Here is a 23,272-nt window from a genome sequence, read left to right as displayed (position 1 = left end):
ATACACGGGGAGCTATATATTTGCAAATGATCTGTCTAGCTGGTCAAAATATGGTGGTTTGGATAACTTGTTATTATTTCTGCAGAGAAACCTAGATTCAAATAAAAGGTCACATCTACCAAACTACCATAGGCTGGATTAGGTGTTTTTTGAGGGTTAAATGCATTGATGATTTGTCTTTGTTAGGGTTCATACTTGATTGAACAGAGTTATTGTCTAGAGAGAGCCATTAGAGCTGGTCTTGTCTATCAGGGTTCAGTGACAGAGTAGAATCAGCTGAATAGTTCTGTAACAGGTCTGTAATCAATAGAGCCGATATCTGTAAGTGGTTTGTCTGGATCCAGGTCATGCTAGAGGGATGGTAGTTCTTCAGTCAGAGTAATTTAAGCCTATGTCTATCAGTCCATGTTATTCATACAGACGTCTGGGTCCTCAACCTCACCATCCTCCTCTGCTCCATTGGCATTTTGGTACTTTACTGTTGAAATGTAGTCTCTTCAAATAATCAATGTGTTATTTGCTTCAAAACATATGAGTGTGTGTGTGTGTGTGTGTGTGTGTGTGTGTGTGTTTGGGGTTAGAAGTCCCAGTCTCTGTGGGTCTTAGTGTGGGTCATGTCGATCTGCTGCAAAGTAGTTTGAGAGCATAATCTGTAGGCAGGCTTTGTGCTGCTCTCGGATTAAAGACATTATGTTTCAAACCTTTCTCACGGCAGTGATATGCCTTCAACTCTCTCCCTGTCCCTTTACCTGTGTCTATGCCTGCATACATGCCCATGTGTACGACAGTAGAATGTGTATGACAGTGGATTCACACAGCTGGGTTCAAGAAAAGGACACATTCCTCGTTATTTATGAATCGGGTGGGTTTTAGCATTATCTGAGACGACACACGCATGTCCTATTCGTCTCTTAATTTGCCGTCAGCAGCGCAGCGTAGACGTGGCGTATCGCCTCCAGTGTTTGAGGGGAAACAGCTGCTAATCCTAATCCCCTTCCCCCCTCGGGATTCTGTCAAATCACAGGCCCATTAAAAAGCCCTGGCTGCCTAGCACTGGTTACAGAGAAATATGAACACTACCCACTAACGCACATTCACAAACATACCACCACACGCATAGTCACACGCACAATATCCTACTAGACGTATTGATGTACGCCCACTAAAATTCTCAGATGCTTGGTACAGTATATCTTATTTAGAGGCCTTATGCTATTACCCATTCTCACACACATAAACCCACTTCACATCCCCCTATACATGTCCATGATTTAAATATCTAACAAGCATCTATCTTTTTCCTATAACTCTCTGCATATCAATCATGTCAGATAGCAACACTCATACAGTGGGGCAAAAAAGTATTTAGTTAGCCACCAATTGTGCAAGTTCTACTTATTTTCCACCATCATTTGCAAATAAATTCATAAAAAATCCTACAATGTGATTTTTTTTCTCATTTTTTCTGTCATGGTTGAAGTGTACCTATGATGAAAATTACAGGCCTCTCTCATCTTTTTAAGTGGGAGAACTTGCACAATTGGTGGCTGACTAAATACTTTTTTGCCCCACTGTATGTGGTCAGGACACCTTAATTTTTTTATTTTACCTTTATTTATACAGGTTTTTTCTCATTGAGATGATCTCTTTTCCAAGAGAGACTTGGTCCAATAGCAGCAGGGGGAACAACGTTTCAGACAAAACAACTTACATACACTAACACAACATTAAACAAAACTATAAACACACATACAGTACACCAATTACATATTACACAAAAAAAAAATATATATCTTGACTAAAAACAGCTGGCCTAAAAACAATGACACTCTTCTGTGATATATACATCGATCAAGTGTTTAAACTACACAAATGAAACAAGATCATCACATTTTAAAATGTTCAGGAGAGAATTCAAGGACCACGGAGCTAAGTAACTAAAACTATTTCTACCATGACCTGTTATAATTTTTGGTACTGTTAGAAGCAAATCAGAATGGGACCGTAATTGATATTTATTTACTGACCTGACTAAAAAAGAATAGAGAAAATGGCATTTTACCCAATATGGCCTTATAAATCAGTGTATACCAGTGTTTAAGCCTACGCAAGGTCAATGACGACCAGCCAACAGCGCTGTAGAGATCACAATGATGTGTTAGACGTTTCTGATTTGTAATGAACCTGAGGGCTGCATGATACACTGAATCAAGTGCTCTCAGGGTAGTGACTGAGGCCTGCATATAGATATATATATAATATCACTAAAATCTAAAACTGACAGTAATGTACATCGTACCAGCTCCTTCCTGGCCTCAAAAGAAAAACAAGCCTTATGCCGGTAATAATAGTGTGAGGGGAAGGATATACTGTAGCTATCGTATGAACACACGCACACACTGCTGCTCTCCTCTCGGTATGGGGATGAGACTACAGCGGGTGGGTAACAGTCAGTTATCAGTGTAAGGATTAGGGGCTGTCATCAGCAGCCATATGCCTTGTATTACCTTCTGCTGACACTAGATAAAGAGGGAGAGGAGAGAGGGAAGATTACACCGGCTCTAAGATTTCAGAGTAAAAGTCAGGTAGAGGGACATGTCACAGTAAAGGCTGATAAATGTGGTCTTTATTCCCCTAGAGGGTGCAGGCCAACACAACTTAGCAGAGAGACGCTTTACCACCACATCCCTGAGCCAAGCCAAATGCAAGTTCCTGTGTGTGTGGAGACTATTTCTGTGTGAATAATTTATACTGTAATTGTACACTGTTTATGGACATGTACACATGTACAGTATGTGCTGGTGACTATGCATGCCTTTCAATATGCAATGGGCACTGGACACCAGTCAACTCTACTTATAACACACTTTAGGGAATGGAAGGGCACGCGCTAGGCTAGTGTGTGTTGGGTAGGGCAGTATTTTCCAACACACCTCCATTCAACTTATTGAGGGCTTGATGATTAGTTGAAAAGTTGAATCAGGTGTGCTTGTTCAGGGTTACAACAAAAGTGTGTACTGTTGGGGGTACTTGAGGACCAGAGTTAGGAAACAATGCGGTAGGGAATGAGTGGTGGTGACAGCAGCAACTGTTTCCATGTGCTTCTCAAATGCATAGTTCTACATTGAAACACACACGCAAACTACACACACACACACGATTCATAAAACAAATGCACCTATGGCTTATGTCACATGTCAAACTCATTCCAAGGAGGGTCGAGTGTCTGTGGGGTTTTCACTCCTCTCTTGTACTTGATTGAGTAATTGAGGTCACCAATTAGTAAAGAACTCCCCTCACCTCATTGTCTAGGTGTTAATTTAAAAGGAAAACCAAAATCCCGCAGTAACTAGGCCCTCCATGGAATGAGTTTGACACCCCTGGTTTATACAATAGATTAAGGGAAAGAAAAGGCCCAACACCCTGAGATGTTGTCAGACCTTCCTTGGGGTTAAAAGGGAGGGTGGAGAACAGGATACATCACCACATATTTATAGGGAAAGTAACCAATTTTAGGGTCAGTTTTTTTGTTTAAATATACTTTTTTTTTTAAAGTATTTGTATATTTACTGGATAGAGACAAAAGGAAGCACAGGGTGCTGAAAGAGCAGTGGGCCGGATTTAAACCCAGGCTGGCAGCAGTACATCGTAAATGCACTCCAGAGGCAGCGGCTTAGACCGCTAGACCACTTAGGATAAGTTCTAATGTTCTAATTTAACCTTTTATTAAACCCATGGCCCGCCTTTCCTAATACAGTATATCACAGGAGGTTGCTAAAGGGAGGACGGCTCATAATAATGGCTGGAACAGAGTAAATGGAATGGCATCAAACACATGGAAACCATATGTTTGATTTTTTTTTGATACCATTCCGCTCCAGCCATTACCATGAGCCCGTCCTCCCCAATTAAGGTGCCACCAACCTCCTGTGCAGTATATTGTGTATAAGCCTAATACATGCACACATGTATCTCTGACTTGTGTCACCTACCAAATGTCAACTCTAAACCCCACATTTGGTATTTTATTAGGATCCCCATTAGCTGTTGCAAAAGCAGTAGTGAGGCACTTCGCATGTGGAGCATACTGTATGGGTGGGTGTGAGCCAACAGGCAATATGCTTGTGTGTCTGTGTGCATATAGGGGTGTGAAATGTTTCAGACTAAATGTATCTGTGAATTAATTGTGTTCACATTAGGACTGAACATTACTTTCAAAGTTCTTGAAATGTCCTGCATTGACTGACCTTCATGTCTTAAACTAATGATGGCCTATTGTTTCTCTTTGCTTATTTAAGCTGTTCTTGCCATAATATGGACTTGGTCTTTTACCCAATATGGCTATGTTCTGTATACCACCCCTACCTTGTTACAACACAACTGATTGGCTCGAACGCATTAAGAAGGAAAGAAATTCCACAAATACATTTTTAACAAGGTACACCTGTTAATTGAAATGCATTCCAGGTGACTACCTCATGAAGCTGGTTGAGAGAATGCCAAGAGTATGAAAAGCTGTCATCATGGCAAAGGGTGGCTACTTTTGAAGAATCTCAAATATAAAATATATTTTGATTTCTTTAATATTTTTTACTACATGATTCCATATGTGTTATATCATAGTTTTGATGTCTCACTATTATTCTACAATGTAGAAAATAGTAAAAATAAAGAAAAACCCTGGAATGAGTAGGTGTGTTCAAACTTTTGACTGGTACTGTATATATTCTCAAATAAATAACTCATACAAAATGGCTCAAATAAATAACTCATACAATTCTAAAACCTCAAGTTTACAAGGCAATCATATCACAATAACATATCTTCTGAACAAAGATCATCATGATGCATTCAGATAGGAAAATATACGTTTCTATAACTATGTGGGTGTCATTGTGCAGCAATGTACAGTAATGGGTAAGTAGAGTGCAGGGCAGAAGGGTTGTGATCACTAGTGTAAAAGTTGGAGTTGACTGTGTGAGGGCTAGAGGCCCGAAAGGACCGGAGAACTACTATCAAGCAGGGCCCACATGTGGGTGCACTCGGAGAATCTCCATAGCTTGACCTGCATGTATTTATAGAGCACAAGTTATATTGAGATCATTGCAAATGTTGGGCTTAACTCTCCTACAGCCCCAGTTGAATCACATGGAATATTCAACATATCAAACGTAAGGGTAAAGAGGACACTGCCTCGACAGACAAGGAAAGTCTTGTTTGGATAAGTTACAATTGGTTACATGATTCCATATGTGTTATTTTATAGTTTTGATGTCTTCACTATTATTCTACAATGTAGAAAAATTGTAAAATAAAGAAAACCCTTGAATGGGTAGATGTGTCCAAACTTTTGACTGGTACTGTATGTGCTTTCAATATGATACTGTAAATGTGTGTAGTGTGTTTGTATGTCTGTACTCTTTTTCCACAGGCTCAGTGGTGCCGCTGAGTCTTTGGTAACTTTACAGCTCCTGTGTTTTTTAAAGCTTTTGTTTAATTTCGACTTCCTGTTTTATTATTGGCCTATTACAAACACAACACAGCTGTTCAGCCAGGCAGAGGGGTGGTGGAGAGTTGCCAGGTCCTGCTGTGCTGAGCCATACTTTGCAACTGCCCTATTTAATCACAATAGTGTGTTTGAATCTATATATTTGATGTAAGCTCTACCCCTCACATTAACAGATAGTGCTGTGAATGTATATAAGATGGTGAAGCCAGAGAGATACACAAGGAAATACCATGAGAAACCCAGTATATTAGAAGAGCTATTCGCTATACCAACATCATGCTGCGTATTTATTTTATTTATCTATATATCACTGCGATGAAGGCCTAATTTAAAAACAACATGTGGGTTGCCAGCTTGAACTGGAATCTTCCAGAGGCCAGTGTATTACGCTTCAGTCTTTATTTACCCATAGAGGGCTGAGGCATCTCTCCCAACGCAACCCATTCAGTAATAATCTAACATACTAGGTACTCTACTCTCCATCGCTCTAGCCAATTACAGTAAGGCCCCAGCGACTCCTGCCAGACTCATTCGCTGGCAAGCTGCGTGTCTTTGATGAGACCAGGGGAGCAACTCTTAATAAAGTAGAGGGGTATTATGTGACTGACTGTCCCTGTGGTGGGAACACTTTTTTTTATACTTTATTCCTATTCTATTTTGTTAGAGGACAAGTGGTCTCGCTTTAGCCAGGGTCCTGCTTCCTATCAGTGACATGGTACGTAATCCTGTTACTCTTTCATTTGGGGAGCCACAGAAGTGTGGGGAGCGGAGTAAGCTGCTTTACCCAGGCACAGGCAGCTCTCTCTCTCCAGGGCTGCGTCTCAATTACCAAGAAGTCGTGTGGAGTTTTCTATGTTTCAGCTGCTGGGATGGAGAAAACCTGGTAAAGCAGACAGGTGGACAAGCCCACTGGCATAATGATAGCTGGGTATGAAATCAACTGCTTATAGTTGAGAAAATTGGCATCCACTACAAGACTATGATGCTTGCCTACAGAGCAGAAGAGGAACTGCCCCTTCCTATCTTCAGGCTACCTATGCTCAAACCCTACACCCCAACCCGAGCACTCCGTTCTGCCACCTCTGGTCTCTTGACCTCCACTTCTACGGGAGGGCAGCTCCCACTCAGCCCAGTCTAAGCTCTTCTCTGTCCTGGCACACCAATGGTGGAACCAGCTTCCCCCTGAAGCTTGGAGAGCAGTCCCTGCCTATCTTCCGAAAGCACAAAAAAAAAATACTTGTTCAAAGAGCATCTTAGATAATGCCTCCCTCCCCACAAAAGGGGGATGTAAACAAATGTCTACACAACATTTGAGAGAATTAAGCTTTTTGTGCATGTGGAACATTTCGGGGATCTTTTATTTTCGCTCATGAAACAACACTACATGTTGCCTTTATATTTTTTGTTCAGTGTAGTTGCATGTGAGTTAGACCTCTATAATGGTAGGCCAGTGTGGGACAAGATCAAGGGATCCAAGAGCTCATGTCTGTCATCAGTGGTGGTCCACACTGCTTTGTAATTGGATGAGCTTTCATGTCATATTCTACTCTCCCCCCCTCCATGATGCAATTCACCCCAAAAAGACCAGTCAATCCACAGGATAACCTGAGCGCTTAATACATTGGAAAACGTGTTTCTGCAAGAAAAGACATTGCATACATTTATTAGGGATGGACGCTAAATTCCAATACATGCACACTGCCACAGTCCTTTAAATGTATATAAAGTGTTGACATTGCAACGCTTGTCTCCCTGCTGTTTCGTGTATAATATTTTTTATTTTAGGATAAAAAAACAAAACATTGACAATTAAATGGGATGCCTTGTTCTGCATAATTTAAACATATACACAGTGGGAAAAGGAATGGCAATGCTTTAGACATTAGCCTCTTCATAACTCAACCACGCCCCCAACGCACCGCCTTCATGCAACTTCAAAGGCCAAAAGTCCTCGTCGCGTGACAGCCTGCAAAGGGCACGAGAAGCATTCACAGTAAAGGAGGATGAGGGAAAAGGTGTGGTGGAGGGGGTAGGAGGAGGAAAAGGGGAGAGAAGACAGGAATAGAAACAAAGTGACTGCAGCACTGGCCTTGGTTTTGACAGAAAGAGCTTAGTCCTCCTGATTGTTACTCGTTTCCATTGTCTTTGACACAAAGTTTGTTTACACACACACACACACACACACACACACACACACACACACACACACACACACACACACACACACACACACACACACACACACACACACACACACACACACACACACAGCTTAATTTGTAAATCGGGAGGTGCCGGAACAAAAACAGAGAGAGGGGGGTGACCTAGGGAGTTCAGAGGTTCTGGAACGCATGAGAAAAAGTGCCATGGAGCAGAGGCACTTACAGAAGTTGCACACATGGAGAACATTTTTAGTAGCCTAGGGTCCTGGGAAAATGTGGCCTTTCATAAACACATTTCATGCAATTCTAAGTAAATTTTACATGACTGCAGACTTTGGCATAATGTTTTAATACCACACAAATGATCAAAATGGCAGGCTACTTGGACACCAACAAACTGAGAATCTGAGATCAATAAAAACGACCCTGCCGTAAATCCATCAATAGCCTAGGTGTATGGAGAAACATATTGTAGGCTACAATATGAGGAAATAATAGTCCTAAAAATGCTTTCCAGTGTTACTGACTCACCCAATGATGCACAGCTCACTCCCTGGTGATGGCTGAAGCTCTCATGCCAAAAGCCTCTCTCCCTTTTACCTTGTAAAACTATATTTGGAAGTTGATCAAATATTTTGGTAGCCTACAGCATAGTCTCCTATTTTCACCATGAGCCATTTGCTTTCCAACTTGTGTTTTCCCTCGATTGTATTTGAAATATTGTGAAAGGCCGGTTTTGTCTGCATGCATTTTTTTCACTGACAGATTTGCTGCGTGTTCCCGACTATAGGCTATTACTTGTTATTGGGCTACAATGCACAGCTAGGTTATTTAAAAAAAAGAAGCTATTGATCCTCTGTAGCTAAATAATAGGCCTTCTCGTGGTGTAGTAGGCTGTTCTGAATTATTTCATTTATTTCTGAACAGACAGCAGTAATTATATAACTTTGGCAAATATATTTAAATTTATCAAGGGTGCTGCAGTTGCTTCAGAACCCTTCGTACGATTCTAGAAGGAAATAAATGATGAAGTGCAACACTGGAGAGATGAGTTGCAGGCTCACATCTATCACAGCAGAGGGAGAGAGATCATTTAAAGTTAATCTCATTGTAATCTCATTTTGCACACATTGTATATAGATTCTCTTTTTTCTACCATGTTATTGACTTGTTTATTGTTTACTCCATGTGTAACTCTGTGTTGTCTGTTCACACTGCTATGCTTTATCTTGGCCAGGTCACAGTTGCAAATGAGAACTTGTTCTCAACTAGCCTACCTGGTTAAATAAAGGTGAAATAAAAAATAAATAAAAATTGTAGTTATGTAAGAGACACTGGCCTACTTCTCACGGAGCCACTGCCACACGTTGGTCTCAAACATAGGTTACAATGTTGCACAAACCATAAACCCTGGCCAGCCCAAACCGAATCTACTCGTAGAATATTAGGCCGGAGATGAAAATGTAATTTTTCACATTACGTTTATTGTGGGGGCAGGATAATTAACGAATTGGCAACTCGGATGAACTTGGCGCTTTTGTTCGAATTTTAACATCGCAAAAATGTACAATTATTTGTCATGCAACTGAGAGTTACCGGATCCGGCCAAATATTTTCCGGAAACAAAACAGTCCAAAACAGAGTGGATCCAGCGCAAATTAAGCACTGCACACACAATATACACCAAAGTATGTGGACACACTTTCAAATGAGTGGATTCGGCTATTTCAGCAACGCTTGTTGCTGACAGGTGTATGAAATAGAGCACATGGCCATGCAATCTCCAGAGACAAACATAGGCATAAGAATGGCCTTACTTTAGAGCTCAGTAACTTTCAACGTGGCACAGTCATAGGATGCCACCTTTCCACCAAGTCAGTTAGTAATGGTTTTGCCCTGCTAGAGATGTCCCTGTTAACTGTAAGTGCTGTTGTTGTGAAGTGAAAACGTCTAGGAGCAACAAAGGCTCAGCCGTGAAGTGGTAAGCCACACAAGCTCACAGAACAGGACTGCTGAGTGCTGAAGCGTGTAAAAGTTGTCTGTCCTGGGTTGCAACACTCACTACAGAGTTCCAAACTGCCTCTGGAAGCAACATCAGCAGAAGAACTGTTCGTCGGGAGATTCATGAAATGGGTTTCCATGGCCGAGCAGCCGCAAACAAGCCAAAGAATACCCTGCGCAATGCCAAAAGTTGGCTGGAGTGGGGTAAAGCGCGACACCATTGGACTCTGGAACAGTGGAAACGCGTTCATCTGTCAGTCTGATGGACAAATCTGTGTTTGGAGAATGCCAGGAGAACAGTAGCTGCGCCAATGCATATAGTGCCAACTGGTAAGTTCTGTGGAGGAGGAATAATGGTCTGGGGATGTTCCAGTGAAGAGAATATTAATGCTACAGCATACAATGACAATCTAGACGATTCTGTGCTTCCAACCCCATCGAACACCTTTGGATGAATTGGAACGCCGACTGCGAGCCAGGCCTAATCGCCCAACATCAGTGCCTGACCTTACTAATGCTCGTGGCTGAATGAAAGCAAGTCCCTGCAGCAATGTTCCAACATCTAGTAGAAAGCCTTCCCAGAAGAGTGGAGGCTGTATTAGCAGCAAAGGGGGGACCAAATGTATATTAATGCCCATGATTTTGGAATGAGATGTTCGATGAGCACGTGTCCACATACTTTTGGTCATGTAGTGAGAGACATACAGTACCAGTCAAGTTTGAACACACCAACTTATTCAAGGTTTTTCTTTATTTTTACTATTTTCTACATTGTAGAATAATAGTGAAGACATCAAAACTATGAAATAACACATTTGGAATCATGTAGTAACCAAAAAAAGTGTTAAACAAATAAAAATATATTTTAGATTCTTTAAAGTAGCCACCCTTTGCCTTGACAGCTTTGACACTCTTAGCATTCTCTCAACCAGCTTCACCTGAAATGCTTTTCCAACAGTCTTAGAGTTCCCACCTACGCTGAGCACTTGTTGGCTGATTTTTCTTCACTCTGTGGCCCAACTCATCCCAAACCATCGCAATTGGGTTGAGGTCAGATGAATGTGGAGGCCAGGTCTTCTGATTTTTAATTTGATTTAACCTTTATTTAACTAGGCAAGTCAGATAAGAACAAATTCATATTTACAATGACGGCCTAAGAACAGTAGGTTAACTGCCTTGTTCAGGGGAAGAACGACAGATTTTTACCTTGTCAGCTTGGGGATTCGATCTAGCAACCTTCCGGTTACTGACCCAACTAGGCTACCTGCCGCCCCTGATGCAGCACCATCACTCTCCTTCTTGGTCAAATAGCACTTTTTGACCTGGAGGTATGTTTTGGGTCATTCTCCTGTTGAAAAACAAATGATAGTCCCACTGAGCCCAAACCAGATGGGATGGCATATCGCTGCAGAATGCTTCGGTAGCCATGCTGGTTAAGTGTGCCTTGAATTCTAAATAAATCACAGTGTCACCAGCAAAGCACCCACACACCGTCACACCTTCTCCTCCATGCTTCACGGTGGGAAATACACATGCAGAGACCATCCGTTCACCTACTCTGCATCTCACAAGGACACGGTGTCTGGAACCAAAAATCTCCAATTTGGACTCCAGACCAAAGGACAGGTTTCCACCGGTCTACTGTCCATTGCGTTTCTTGGCCCAAGCAAGTCTCTTCTTATTGGTGTCCTTTAGTAGTGGTTTCTTTGCAGCAATTCGACCATGAAGGTCTGATTAAGTCTTCTCTGAACAGTTGATGTTGATGTCTATTTATTTATTTTATTTAACTTTTATTTACCTAGGCAAGTCAGTTAAGAACACATTCTGTTACTTGATCTCTGTAAAACATTTATTTTGGCTGCAATCTGAGGTGCCGATTTCTGAGGCTTGGTAACTCTAATGAACTTTTCCTCTGCAGCAGAGGTAACTCTGTGTCTTTCTTTCCTGTGGCGGTCCTCATGCGAGCCATTTTCATCATAGCGCTTGATGGTTTTTGCGAATGCACTTGAAGAAACTTTAAAAGTTCTTGAGATTTTCCAGATTGACTGACCTTCATGTAATGGACTGTCGTTTCTCTTTGCTTATTTGAGCTGTTCTTGCCATCATATGGACTTGGTCTTTTACAAATAGGGCTATCTTCCGTATACCAACCCTACCTTGTAACAACACAACTGATTGGCTGAAACGCATTAAGGAGGAAAGCAATTCCAGAAATTAACTTTTAACAAGGCACACATGTTAATTGAAATGCATTCCAGGTGACTACCTCATGAAGCTGGTTGAGAGAATGCCAAGAGTGTGCAAAGCTGTCATCAAGGCAAAGGGAGGCTACTTCGAAGAATCTCAAATATATTTTGATTTGTTTAACACTATTGGTTACTACATGATTTCATAGGTGTTATTTCATAGTTTGATGTCTTCAATATTATTCTACAATGTAGAAAACAGTAAAAATTAAGAAAAACCCTGGAATGAGTAGGTGTCCAAACTTTTTATATATGTATATATATATATATACATACACACACACACATACATATACATACACACACACGCACACACACACACACACCTTTCCCCATGGGCCAACAGTGTCAATACTTTGCGCATGGTACACGGCCGCGCCAAAGAAAATAATAAAAACATATTGGTCAGGATAATATTTTTTTTAAACTAAAATTGGCATTTGACATGATGGTGCTCTATTGCCATTTTGGGGGAGGTAGGGGGACAAAGGCTCTTCTTTTGAGTTCATATTCAAGTTCTCTCCTTTATTTCCTCTGGTGTACATCTTTTTTTTCCTGTTAAAAAAAGTTCACACTTTTGTGATTTGCGTGTGCTGTTCCTCGTCAAAAGGTTCATTTTCCGGATCAGAGTCAGTGGTGTCGGAATATCGATAATGGTCAGGCTCATTGTCGCTAACGTCCGGAGTGACGGATGTCGAAGTGCTCACCTCGGAATTCAAAGAATCTTCCACGGTTTTTGTGAAATACAACTTCACCTAAAGCAGCGAGAGAGAAAGGGTAAGCCATAATATCAGAAAAGGGAACCTTGTAAAAGATTTAAAGATTTGTAGTACCTTCCTCATTAATGTAATCATGATAATCCATTACAAACATTAGTTTGAATGGCTCACCTTGAAATTAGGTGAGAAGTATCGGTTAGCTTTGTCTTTGTTGGCCTTGTCCAGGTCATTTTTGGTCAGCGCGAGGATGAGGTAGTCCCCGTCACTGTCCTTGCCGCTGTCCCTGCGCTTGGCGCTCTGGGGGGGCTGGGCATGGGGAGGGGGGCCGCCCGGGGGCTGGTTCTGGACCCCTTCTATGTCGTTCACCACCACCACCACCGACCCGTTCTCCACCTTCTCCATGCTCTCCTCCGATGGCCCGGGAATGAAGAAGGTGTTAACCCAGAAGTGGAACATCTTATCCTGTATAGTGGAGGGAGAGGGTGAGGTACTGAATAACTGTAATGGAGTCTGTCTGAAGATAATCGTGGTTATATTCACGACGCTAATGCCGGGTTCAGAAAAACGAAACAATTACAGTACATAGGTGTGAAAATCCTCAATTATTCATAGTAAGATGATTCAACACATTTCCAGGTAAGCTAGCCAATTATAACTTCCGAGTGCTGTCTATAACTTTTGTTCATTAGGATGATCATCAGGACGATCATGTATGATACAATAGAAGACACACAATGAAACACTAGGGATGGGTACGGTTATTCGAATATCTGAAAGGACGTTAGTATTACTTGAGTACTAATATACAAAAATATATATTAAAAAACGCCTATTTTAACAATAAAGAGTCAATAAATATATATATGTATGTGACACTGCTGCATAGCCTACAAGGATAGACGTTTACATTAAACATTTTCGTAAAACAACATTTGAGAGTTTTTTGGAGTGCGCCACATAAAAAAAGACGCACCCGTAGCCTTCACACGTGTAGCTTGTTCGTCAGTCAATCAAAGCAGCGCTACAGTCAGAGGCTCCATGTGTAGCAAGTGGGAGACTTCGAATCAATTCATTAAGTTAGATAAATGAGGAGGCTACAACGATCAATGAGGAGGCTACAACGATCAACCAACTCAAGGGTTTGTCTGGGGCCAAGTTAACCTCCCTTTTCATGTAAGAAAGTCATGATCATCATGCCTTTAAAGATAGAGGATCATTTTGTACATTTATTAAACAGCATGTTTGACAAATTACAGTCCCCTTGCTTAGGAGGTCCAGGACCCCCGGATAATTGTTATGTAGAGGGACTGGGAAGGTCAGTTCTGGTGACTTTAAAAAAAGACATTCTACTCCCAAAATGAATAAAAATAAAATGCTGACACCATCTAAAATACAATTTCCACCTCCAGAAATGGGCTCAATAACATATTGATAAACATTATACAATGATTTTACATATTGGACCATGCATATAGCCTATGCATGGTCTATATTACCAGATACACTACTAGCAATAAGCATGAGTAAGACATTTAAAACCTGTTAAACCTCGCACGGCTGCTGTCCCAAACGGCATCCCTAGCCGCGTTTACGGACATATTCAATCGCTCCCTATACCAGTCTGCTGTCCCCACATGATTCAAGATGGCCACCATTGTTCCTGTACCCAAGGCGGCAAAGATAACTGAACAAAATTACTATCGCACCATGGCACTCACTTCTGTCATCATGAAGTGCTTTGAGAGACTAGTCAAGGATCATATCACCTCCACCTTACCGGCCACCTTAGACCCACTTCAGTTTGAATACTGCCCCAACAGGTCCACAGACCTGTTGGGGCGGTATGCCATCACCATCACACTGCCCTATCCCATCTGGACAAGAGGAATACCTATGTAAAAATGCTGTTCATAAACTACAGCTCAGCATGCAACACCATAGTACCCTCCAAACTCATCATCAAGCTTGAGGCCCTGGATCTCAACCCCGCCCTGTGTAATTGGGTCCTGGACTTTGACGGGCCGTCCCCAGGTGGTGAAGGTAGGAAACAACATCTCCACTTCGCTGATCCTCAACACTGGGGCCCCAGAAGGGTGCATGCTCAGCCCCCTCCTGTACTTCCTGTTCAACTATGACTGCGTGGCCATGCACGCCTCCAACTCAAATCATCAAGTTTGCAAACAACACAACAGTAGTGGGCTGGATTACCAACAACGACGAGACAGCCTACAGGGAGGTGAGGGCACTCGGAGTGTGGTGTCAAGAAAAAAACTGCTCACTCAACGTCAACAAAACAAAGGAGATGATCGTGGACTTTAGGAAACAGCAGAGGGAGCACCCAACTATCCACATCCACGGGACAGCAGTGGAGAAAGTGGAAAGTTAAGTTCCTCTGTGTACACATCACGGACAAACTGAAATGGTTCACCCACACACAGTGCGGTGAAGAAGGCGCAACAGCACCTCTTCAACCTCAGGAGGCTGAATAAATTATGCTTGTCACCCAAAACCCTCAAACTTTTACAGATGCACAATTGAGAGCATCCTGTATCACCGCCTGGTACGGCAACTGCACCGTCCACAACCGCAAGGCTCTCCAGAGGGTGGGGGGGTCTGCACAACGCATCACCGGGGGAAAACTATCAGGAAGGCAAAAAAGATCATGAAGGACAACAACCACCTGAGCCACTGCCTGTTCATCCCGCTACCATCCAGAAGGCGAGGTCAGTACAGATGCATCAACGCTGGGACCGAGAGACTGAAAAACAGCTTCTATCTCAAGGCCATCAGACTGTTAAACTGCCATCACTAACACAGAGAAGCTGCTGCCTACATACAGACTCAAATCATTGGCCACTTTAATAAATGGATCACTAGTCACTTTAAATAATGCCACTTTAATAATGTTTACATATCTTGCATTACTCATCCCATATGTATATACTGTATCTTATACCATCTATTGCATCTTGCCTATGCCGCTCGGTCATCGCTCATCCATATATTTATATGTATTCTTATTCCATCCCTTTAGATTTTTGTGTATTAGGTAGTTGTGGAATTTTTAGATAACTTGTTACATATTACTGCACTGTCGGAACCAGAAGTACGAGCATTATGCTACACTCACATTAACATCTGCTAACCATGTGTATGTAACCAATAAACATGTATTTGATCAACACCTGTAGCCCAACTGATGCAGAATAGCGGCTGTAAATAAATATGCTGAAGCATGGGGTTTGTCCATCTGCATTTACCCCATTGGACACAACATCCAAATTGTTGTAATTATTATTACTTAAAACAATTATTCTTCAATCGAAACATTCCTTTTTTTACAAAGTATGAAATTGCCCTTTTAAGAGCTCTGTTGCGCAGCTGTGCCTAAACCATGCTTGGAACTCTGGTTGCAAAAGTGCATTTGAAAAAAATATATATATAGATATATTTACATAGTAGCAATGTAAAACTGGGATCCCCTCTTAACAAATGCCAAAACTGCTTTAATTGTTTTCTTCATATGACTGAATTAAGAATTGTTGTGTATTAACTGCTTGTCAGAATACATGTTTCCCTCCCTCCTGGTTCTCGCAACTTGAATGCGCCTCAAAGAATATTTATCATGCATAGAACATACCGACTAGGCAAATAGGTGAACTATTCTACTATGAGGTTGTCTGATTTTGTTTCAATAACATTACATGGCAAAAATCTGTGGTGTAAAGCACATAAGTAAAAATACTTGAAAGACTACTTGAGTAGTTTTTTGGGGGTATCTGTACTTTACTATTTATATTTTCGACAACTTTTACTTCACTACATTCCTAAAGAAAATTGTGTACTTTTTACTCCATACATTTTCCCTGACACCCAAAAGAACCCATTACATTGTGAATGCTTAGTAGGACATGGAAATCGTCTAATTCACACACTTATCAAGAAAACATCCCTGGTCATCCCTACTGCCTATGTTCTGGCTGACTCACTAAACACATGCTTCGTTTGTAAATGTCTGAGTGTTGGAGTGTGCCCCTGGCTATCCGTAAATGTAAAAAAGAAGAAAGTGGTGATGTCTGGTTTACTTAATATAAGGAATTTTAAATGATTTACACATTTACTTTTGATACTTAAGTATAATTAAAACCAAATACTTTTAGACTTTTACTCAAGTGGGATTTTACTGGGTGAATTTCACTTTTCCTGAAGTCATTTTCTATTAAGGTATCTTTACTTTTACTCAAGTATGACAATTGGGTATTTTTTCCGCCACTGCCAAAAATAGCAGCACTGGAAAGTTACATCCTGAGTGATAAAGTATAGGCTTTGAATTACTTTGCCAGCAGCTACAGTAGGCTACACACCGCTGTTGGAGTTGAGCCCTGCTTTGGTGCGCATCAACAATCATTCATGTCAATTCAGTGGACACAGCATAAGAGAAAATAAAATATTTGACAATACATTTATTTGGGAACAGACATGCTTCTTCTGTCTGTAGTAGGCTATGTCATCTCCAAACCAGACCCCCCAGAGATTTTTATTGCAGCTGTACACTGATCTCAAAAACAACCTCTCCAGAATCCATATGATGGAAATCCGTAGCAATTATGGAGAACTTTAACCCCTGGGTAGCCTGTTGTTTCATATGTTGTAGACAAGTAGCGCGAGTCGATTTAGCTACTTTTTCTCTCTCTCCCTCTGTGCCACTCAGTCTGTCACACACACCCATCCCTCCCCCACTCTTCTGCTGACACCAGCAGAGCACTGGCTCTCTCGAGTCGCATGATTAAAAAATATGTATACTTTCTTTAAAACATGTATTTCGACTCTGCGCATATCCGTAAAAATATGAAATATTATTCAAATAGTGAAATCATTTAAAATGCTCATCTCTATTAACCACAATTAATTGGAAAAAACAGTAATTGAAAACGGCCAAAGCCAAGGAAATCCAGCGGGAAACTAGGGACACTCATGTGATGGGTGGAACAAACCAACCTTCTTCATCATTTTGTTTTGCTTGTGAAAGAACTCCACTTTGATGTCTCCACACACGGGCAGCGGTTGGGGAAACTCAAATAGCATGTGCTTTTCTTCCCTCCGTGTGTGAGCCGGGTTGGACGTGTGGATCTTGACTTTAAGTTGATACACCACAAACTGAGGATCTAGAGAGGCGTGAGTGTTTCAGAGACAAGGGGCAGAGATAGGGAGAGAGAGGTGGCAACGAAGGGTAACAGAGGTAGAGAAAGAACAAGACAGTATACAAATGTTAGTTTCTTGGAGTTGCTGCCATGTCCACATTGAAGGACAGTTGGACAGTTAAAGAAAACCCTAGTTGTGAGTTCTTGAAAACAGTGTAATCCCATAAAGAAGGAGTGAGGGAAAGAACCAGACCACAAATAACACCCAAAAAGAACCAAAACCAAAGCCATGGGACCCTATTCTGATGACTGTTGCACTTTCGTCAATAACAAACGAACTGCATTACATTTGTGAGAGTTCGAAACTACTCATAAGGGGAGTAGGGTGGTTGGTTGGTCTTTATATGCCTCCACACAGCAATGTCTTAACACTACACCTTCTTCTAGCCTTCACTAGAAGAGCATCTACCTAGTTCTTGTTGGGACTGGGTCCAAATGAACAGTGTATGAGGGAAGTACATCAAAATGGATGAAAGGCTCATTTACCCCAATGCCAATTCCCTTTCTTGAAGCCCAGAGGGATCGGCTCGCTCCTGTTTTTAATGCTACTGTCCCCTTACAGAGAGAGAGAAGGAGATTAACACACAGCCTGGCTGGGCTGGCACTGGCTGGGCCTTCAGAACACAGCAGGAACACTTATATCAGTAAATATATAGGCAACTGCCAAAATAATGGAAACACTAGAGTAAATGAGGGATAAAAAGTATATTGAAAGCAGGTGCTTCCACTCAGGTGTGGTTCCTGGATCATGTATAAAAATGCTGGGCAGGCCATTATTTTGGCTACCATGGCTATACCTCCATAGAATGAGAATTCCACCATCCACAGGGCACGAGTGGTCACTGAATAGTTGATGAGCATAAAAACTATGTAAACCATGTCCTGGCCATCTCAGTCAACAGATCTCAACCCAATTGAACACTTATGGGAGATTCTGGAGCCGCACCTGCGTTTTCCACCAACAAAACACCAAATTATGGAATTTCTCATGGAAGAAAGATGTAGCATCACTCCAATAAAGTTCCATACACTTGTAGAATCTATGCCAAGATGTATTGAGGCTGTTCTGGCTCGTGGTGGCCCAACGCCGTATTGAGAAGACACTTTATATTGGAGTTTCCTTTATTTTGGCAGTTACCTGTATACGCTAGATTATCAATTATGTACATACGCAGCCACACATATAGAAACAACATACTTGGCATTCAAATGGAGATAGCTTAAAACTAGTCAACAAGACACAGGACACATGGTGCGATACATTAATAATTCACAGGAAGAAAAAAAACGTGGGAACTTCAGACTAACGTTAGATAGTCCAAGAACGTCTCAAATCCCCATTGCAGAAGGCTGCATCTAGCCTGTTTGTTTCTAAAATGTGCATTCACCAATGAGAAATGTCTTATATGTTAGTATTATATGCTAGTCCCATTGAAAGTCTAGTCTTCTCCAAATTAGCTTCTCACTCAATACACCTCAGCATTTAGCTGACACTTTAGATTGAGTGCTAACAAGTAACATGATGTAACTATCTAGGTCTACGCAAAAAGGGAACGTCAAACTCAGAATAGGGCCCTCTTTAGGGAGTATTAGAGGGAAAGAGAAGGGTGAGTGCAGAGCAGTTGAGCACATTCAGGTGTTAGGTGAGAGCATCACAGAGAATTCAAGGAGGAAACAAGTGACGCATTGATAAACACCAAAAGGAAAGATGATCTGTGACTCAGGCACATTAAACAAGAAATAGGACCAAAATGGAAAAATATTCAAATAATTGTTTCACAGAGAGGTTTAGCCAAGCAAATTACATACAGTAGATGCACATGCATAGAAATTCACATATTCAATTAGATGAAAGACATAGGATAGATCATTGGAGCTGTTTGATTAAAGATTGGTGGTGAAAATATGTCTACTTGAGCTAGGAGTTGTGCAAACCAACTTGTGCAGTTTCTGAAAATCCTTGAACATCAATAATAAACGCAGTTCTTTTTCAAGAAGAGCAAGTATTGAGAATAAAAAAAACTATCAGATATCATCTCTGTGAAAGGTCCTTGGTGACTTGTTATTTTGAAACAAATTGAGACATAATGCATTCATCCTGACTGCAGAAAAAAACAATTCGGATACGAAGGTAAAACCCAGCCCTGATGAATGCAACTGAGTAGAGATTGTCATCTATTTTCTCTCTCATTAATAACTAACCATCTTTCTTAAAGAGCACAAGCAACTGATCAAGAGCTTGGCTTCAATGTAAAGTATATAATGACTCTCTACTAACGTGGGTGACCTTATGCACACTCAGAGCCTGCCAATCCGTTTAAAAGAGTTACGCCCTGGGTCAGAGGTGAAGTTAAACATGAGAGTGACTCACTGCAGGTGCCTCCGCTGAACATTGGCAGCGTCTCAAACACCATTTTATGGAACAGCAGAGCCACTGGCTTGTAGTCCAGCTTGTTCTTCAGCAGGTGGCTGTAGTAGTACACATAGCGCCGTTGGCTCGGGATTGTCACTCCCTGAAAAGGAAAAACAACAAAAAACAGTCAATGCCAGAGAACTAACTCATAATTTAATAATTACCACATAGTAGGATATACAGATTGTAAAAAAATATATAAAATATGTCTTGGAAATTAGGTATTGAGATCAGGGCAGGTCTAGGACAAAACAAAGAAGATCTAGACCTATTCTGATTTTATGAGACTTCCCGCACTGAGTACTAGCGTAGTCATCGACCATGGCAAGTCACTGACCTTCTTGTCCCTTGTCCGCACTTCCCCATAGAAGTCGAGGGCCTCCTGGGGCTCTTGGAACTTGCTGCGGTGCAGGAGGTAGGCGCAGATCATCACCCCAGTGCGGCCCTTCCCTGCCTTGCAGTGGATGGCCGCCACATGATTGTCATCCTCGCTCAGCCACTGGTCCAGATCTTCACAGAATGGCTTGATAAGCTCTAGCTGAGGCGGATTGTGGTCTTCAAAGGGGTACTGTGCAACTGGAGGGTGGAGAGAGAAAAATATAAATACAGAGTTCCCTTTCAGCCACCTGGCTCTAAAAACTTAAATGTGAGATAGGTGACAGTGAAGTGTCAGGGATGTTTTTGATAGCGTACCTCTGCAGTTAAATTTGGCAGCATCATAGTGTCGTTCTACACAACTGAAATGGGAAGGATTTCAGTCAGTGGTCATGAAGGAGCAATTAATTTGTAAACAAAACATTGATATTAGTATGTAAGCGTTTTGTGGTATACTTACAGATTGTAAATCTTATAATGGCTTTTATGTTTTGAGTCAAGAAACCTGTTGAGGCGCAGTTACATTCAGAACATTACACAACTACAGAAATACAGAAAACGCTACAAAATAGACAACGGCGCAAAATATTTGACACTACACCTCAGGATAATGAACTTGTATTGTTTTGTCTAATGTTAGTCACAAAATACATTCTAGATGCATTCATTACAGATTCCTCACCAGACGAGGTCATGAGCGGCCGTTACTCACCGTACAACGTCATCTATATTGTTTCTGTACACTCCTTCGAGTCGTTCTGCAGGAAAGCCCATAGCAATGATGTTTGGATAGATATCTGTGGTCACCAGTGGGTCAAGGACACATAAAAGACACATAGAAGAAAATCCTATATATATACACACACACAAACACTGAACAAAATTATAAAAGGCAACAATTTCACCCATTTTAACAAGTTCCACTTCATAGAAGGAAATCAGTCAATTAAAATAAATTCAATAGGCCCTAATCTATGGATTTCACATGACTGGGCAGGAGCACAGCCATGGATGGGCCTGGGAGGGCATAAGGAAAGGGGCCCACCCACTTCAGAGCAATGCTCACCCACTGGGGAGCCAGGCCCAGCCAATAACAAGAGTATCTCCACACAAAAGGTCTTTATTACAGACAGAAATACTCCTTAGATTCATCAACTGTCTGTGTGGCTGGTTTCCCCAAGTGAAGAAGCCAGATGTGGAGGTCTTGGGCTGGGGTGATCGTACGCGGTCTGCGATTACGAGGCCGGTTGGACATACTGCCAAATTCCATAAAATGACTTAGTCAGTATATGGTAGAAAAATGAATATTCAATTTTCTGGCAACATCTCCGGAGAACATTCTTGCAATCAGCATGCCAATTGCACGATCCCTCAACTTGAGACATCTATGGCATTGTGGTGTTTGACAAAACGGCACATTTTAGAGTGTCCTTTTGTCCCCAGCACAAGGTGCACCTGTGTAATGCTCAAGCTGTTTAATCAGTTTCTTGATATGCCACACCCGTCAGTCAGGTGGATGGATTATCTAGGCAAAGGAGATAAGCTCACTAACAGGGATGTAAACAATTTTGTGCACAAAATTGAGAAATAAGCTTTTTGTGCGTATGGAACATTTCTGGGATCTTTTATTTCCGCTCATGAAACATGGGACCAACACTTTACATGTTGAGTACACACGTACACACACACACACACACACCAGTACCAGTCAAAAGTTGACACCTACTCATTCAACAGATTCTTTATTTTTGTACATTGTAGAATAATATTAAAGACCTCAAAACTATGAAATAACACATATGGAATCATGTAGTAACCAGAAAAGTGTTAAACAAATCAGAATATCTTACATTCTTCAAAATAGCCACCCTTTGCCTTGATGACAGCTTTGCACTCTTGGCACGCTCAACCAGCTTCACCTGGAATGCTTCACCTGGAATGCCAACAGTCTTGAAGGAGTTCTCACATATGCTGAGCAATTGTTGGCTGCTTGTCCTTCACTCTGCGGTCCAACTCATCCCAAACCATCTCAACTGGGTTGAGATCGGGTGAGGCCAGGTCATCTGATGCAGCAATCCATCACTCACCTTCTTGGTCAAATAGCCCTTACATAGCCTGGAGGTGTGTTTTGGGTCATTGTCCTGTTGAAAAACAAATGATAGTCCCACTAAGCGCAAACCAGATGTGATGGCGTATCGCTGCAGAATGCTGTGGTAGCCATGATTTGCCTTGAATTACAAATAAAACACTGACAGTGTCACCAGCAAAGCACCCCAACGCTTCACGGTGAGAACCACACATGCGGAGATCATCCGTTCACCTAATCTGCGTCTCACAAGGACACAGCGGTTGGAACCAAAAACCTAAAATTTGAACTCATCAGACCAAAGCACAGTCTACCAGGCTAATGTCCATTGCTCATGTTTCTTGGCCCAAGCAAGTCTCTTCTTCTTATTGGTGTCCTTTAGTAGTGGCTTCTTTGCAGCAATTCGACCATGAAGGCCTGATTCACACAGTCTCCTCTGAAAAGTTGATATTGAGATGTGCCTGTTACTTGAACTCTGAAGCATTTACTTGGGCTGCAATTTCGGAGGCTGGTAACTCTAATGAACTTATCCTCTGCAGCCGAAGTAACTCTGGGTCTTC

General features: G+C 41.6%; 1 protein-coding gene across 2 annotated transcripts in view; it reads right to left on the bottom strand.

Annotated features, from left to right (window-relative positions):
• Nucleotides 1-7,135: 7,135 nt before the first annotated feature.
• LOC129857372 (phosphatidylinositol 3,4,5-trisphosphate 3-phosphatase and dual-specificity protein phosphatase PTEN-like) overlaps nt 7,136-23,272 on the bottom strand; it is a 40,679-nt gene continuing 24,542 nt past the window's right edge. Inside the window, exons 2-10 of one of the 2 annotated variants that reach the window (XM_055925563.1) lie at nt 21,339-21,423; nt 21,087-21,131; nt 20,945-20,988; nt 20,589-20,827; nt 20,210-20,351; nt 18,325-18,393; nt 17,636-17,802; nt 12,809-13,099; nt 7,136-12,673 (exon numbers count right to left, since the gene is read on the bottom strand). In XM_055925563.1, coding sequence (XP_055781538.1) covers nt 12,488-12,673; nt 12,809-13,099; nt 17,636-17,802; nt 18,325-18,393; nt 20,210-20,351; nt 20,589-20,827; nt 20,945-20,988; nt 21,087-21,131; nt 21,339-21,423 — 1,268 coding nt within the window. In that variant the 3' untranslated portion in view covers nt 7,136-12,487. The remainder of the gene's footprint in view (nt 12,674-12,808; nt 13,100-17,635; nt 17,803-18,324; nt 18,394-20,209; nt 20,352-20,588; nt 20,828-20,944; nt 20,989-21,086; nt 21,132-21,338; nt 21,424-23,272) is intronic. The other variant, XM_055925573.1, reaches the window with a different exon arrangement.

Source organism: Salvelinus fontinalis, chromosome 1 (genome assembly GCF_029448725.1).
Source record: "Salvelinus fontinalis isolate EN_2023a chromosome 1, ASM2944872v1, whole genome shotgun sequence".
Taxonomy (NCBI): Eukaryota; Metazoa; Chordata; class Actinopteri; order Salmoniformes; family Salmonidae; genus Salvelinus; species Salvelinus fontinalis.
Note: the sequence above shows the minus strand (reverse complement) of the source record. Positions and strands in the feature narration are given on the sequence as shown.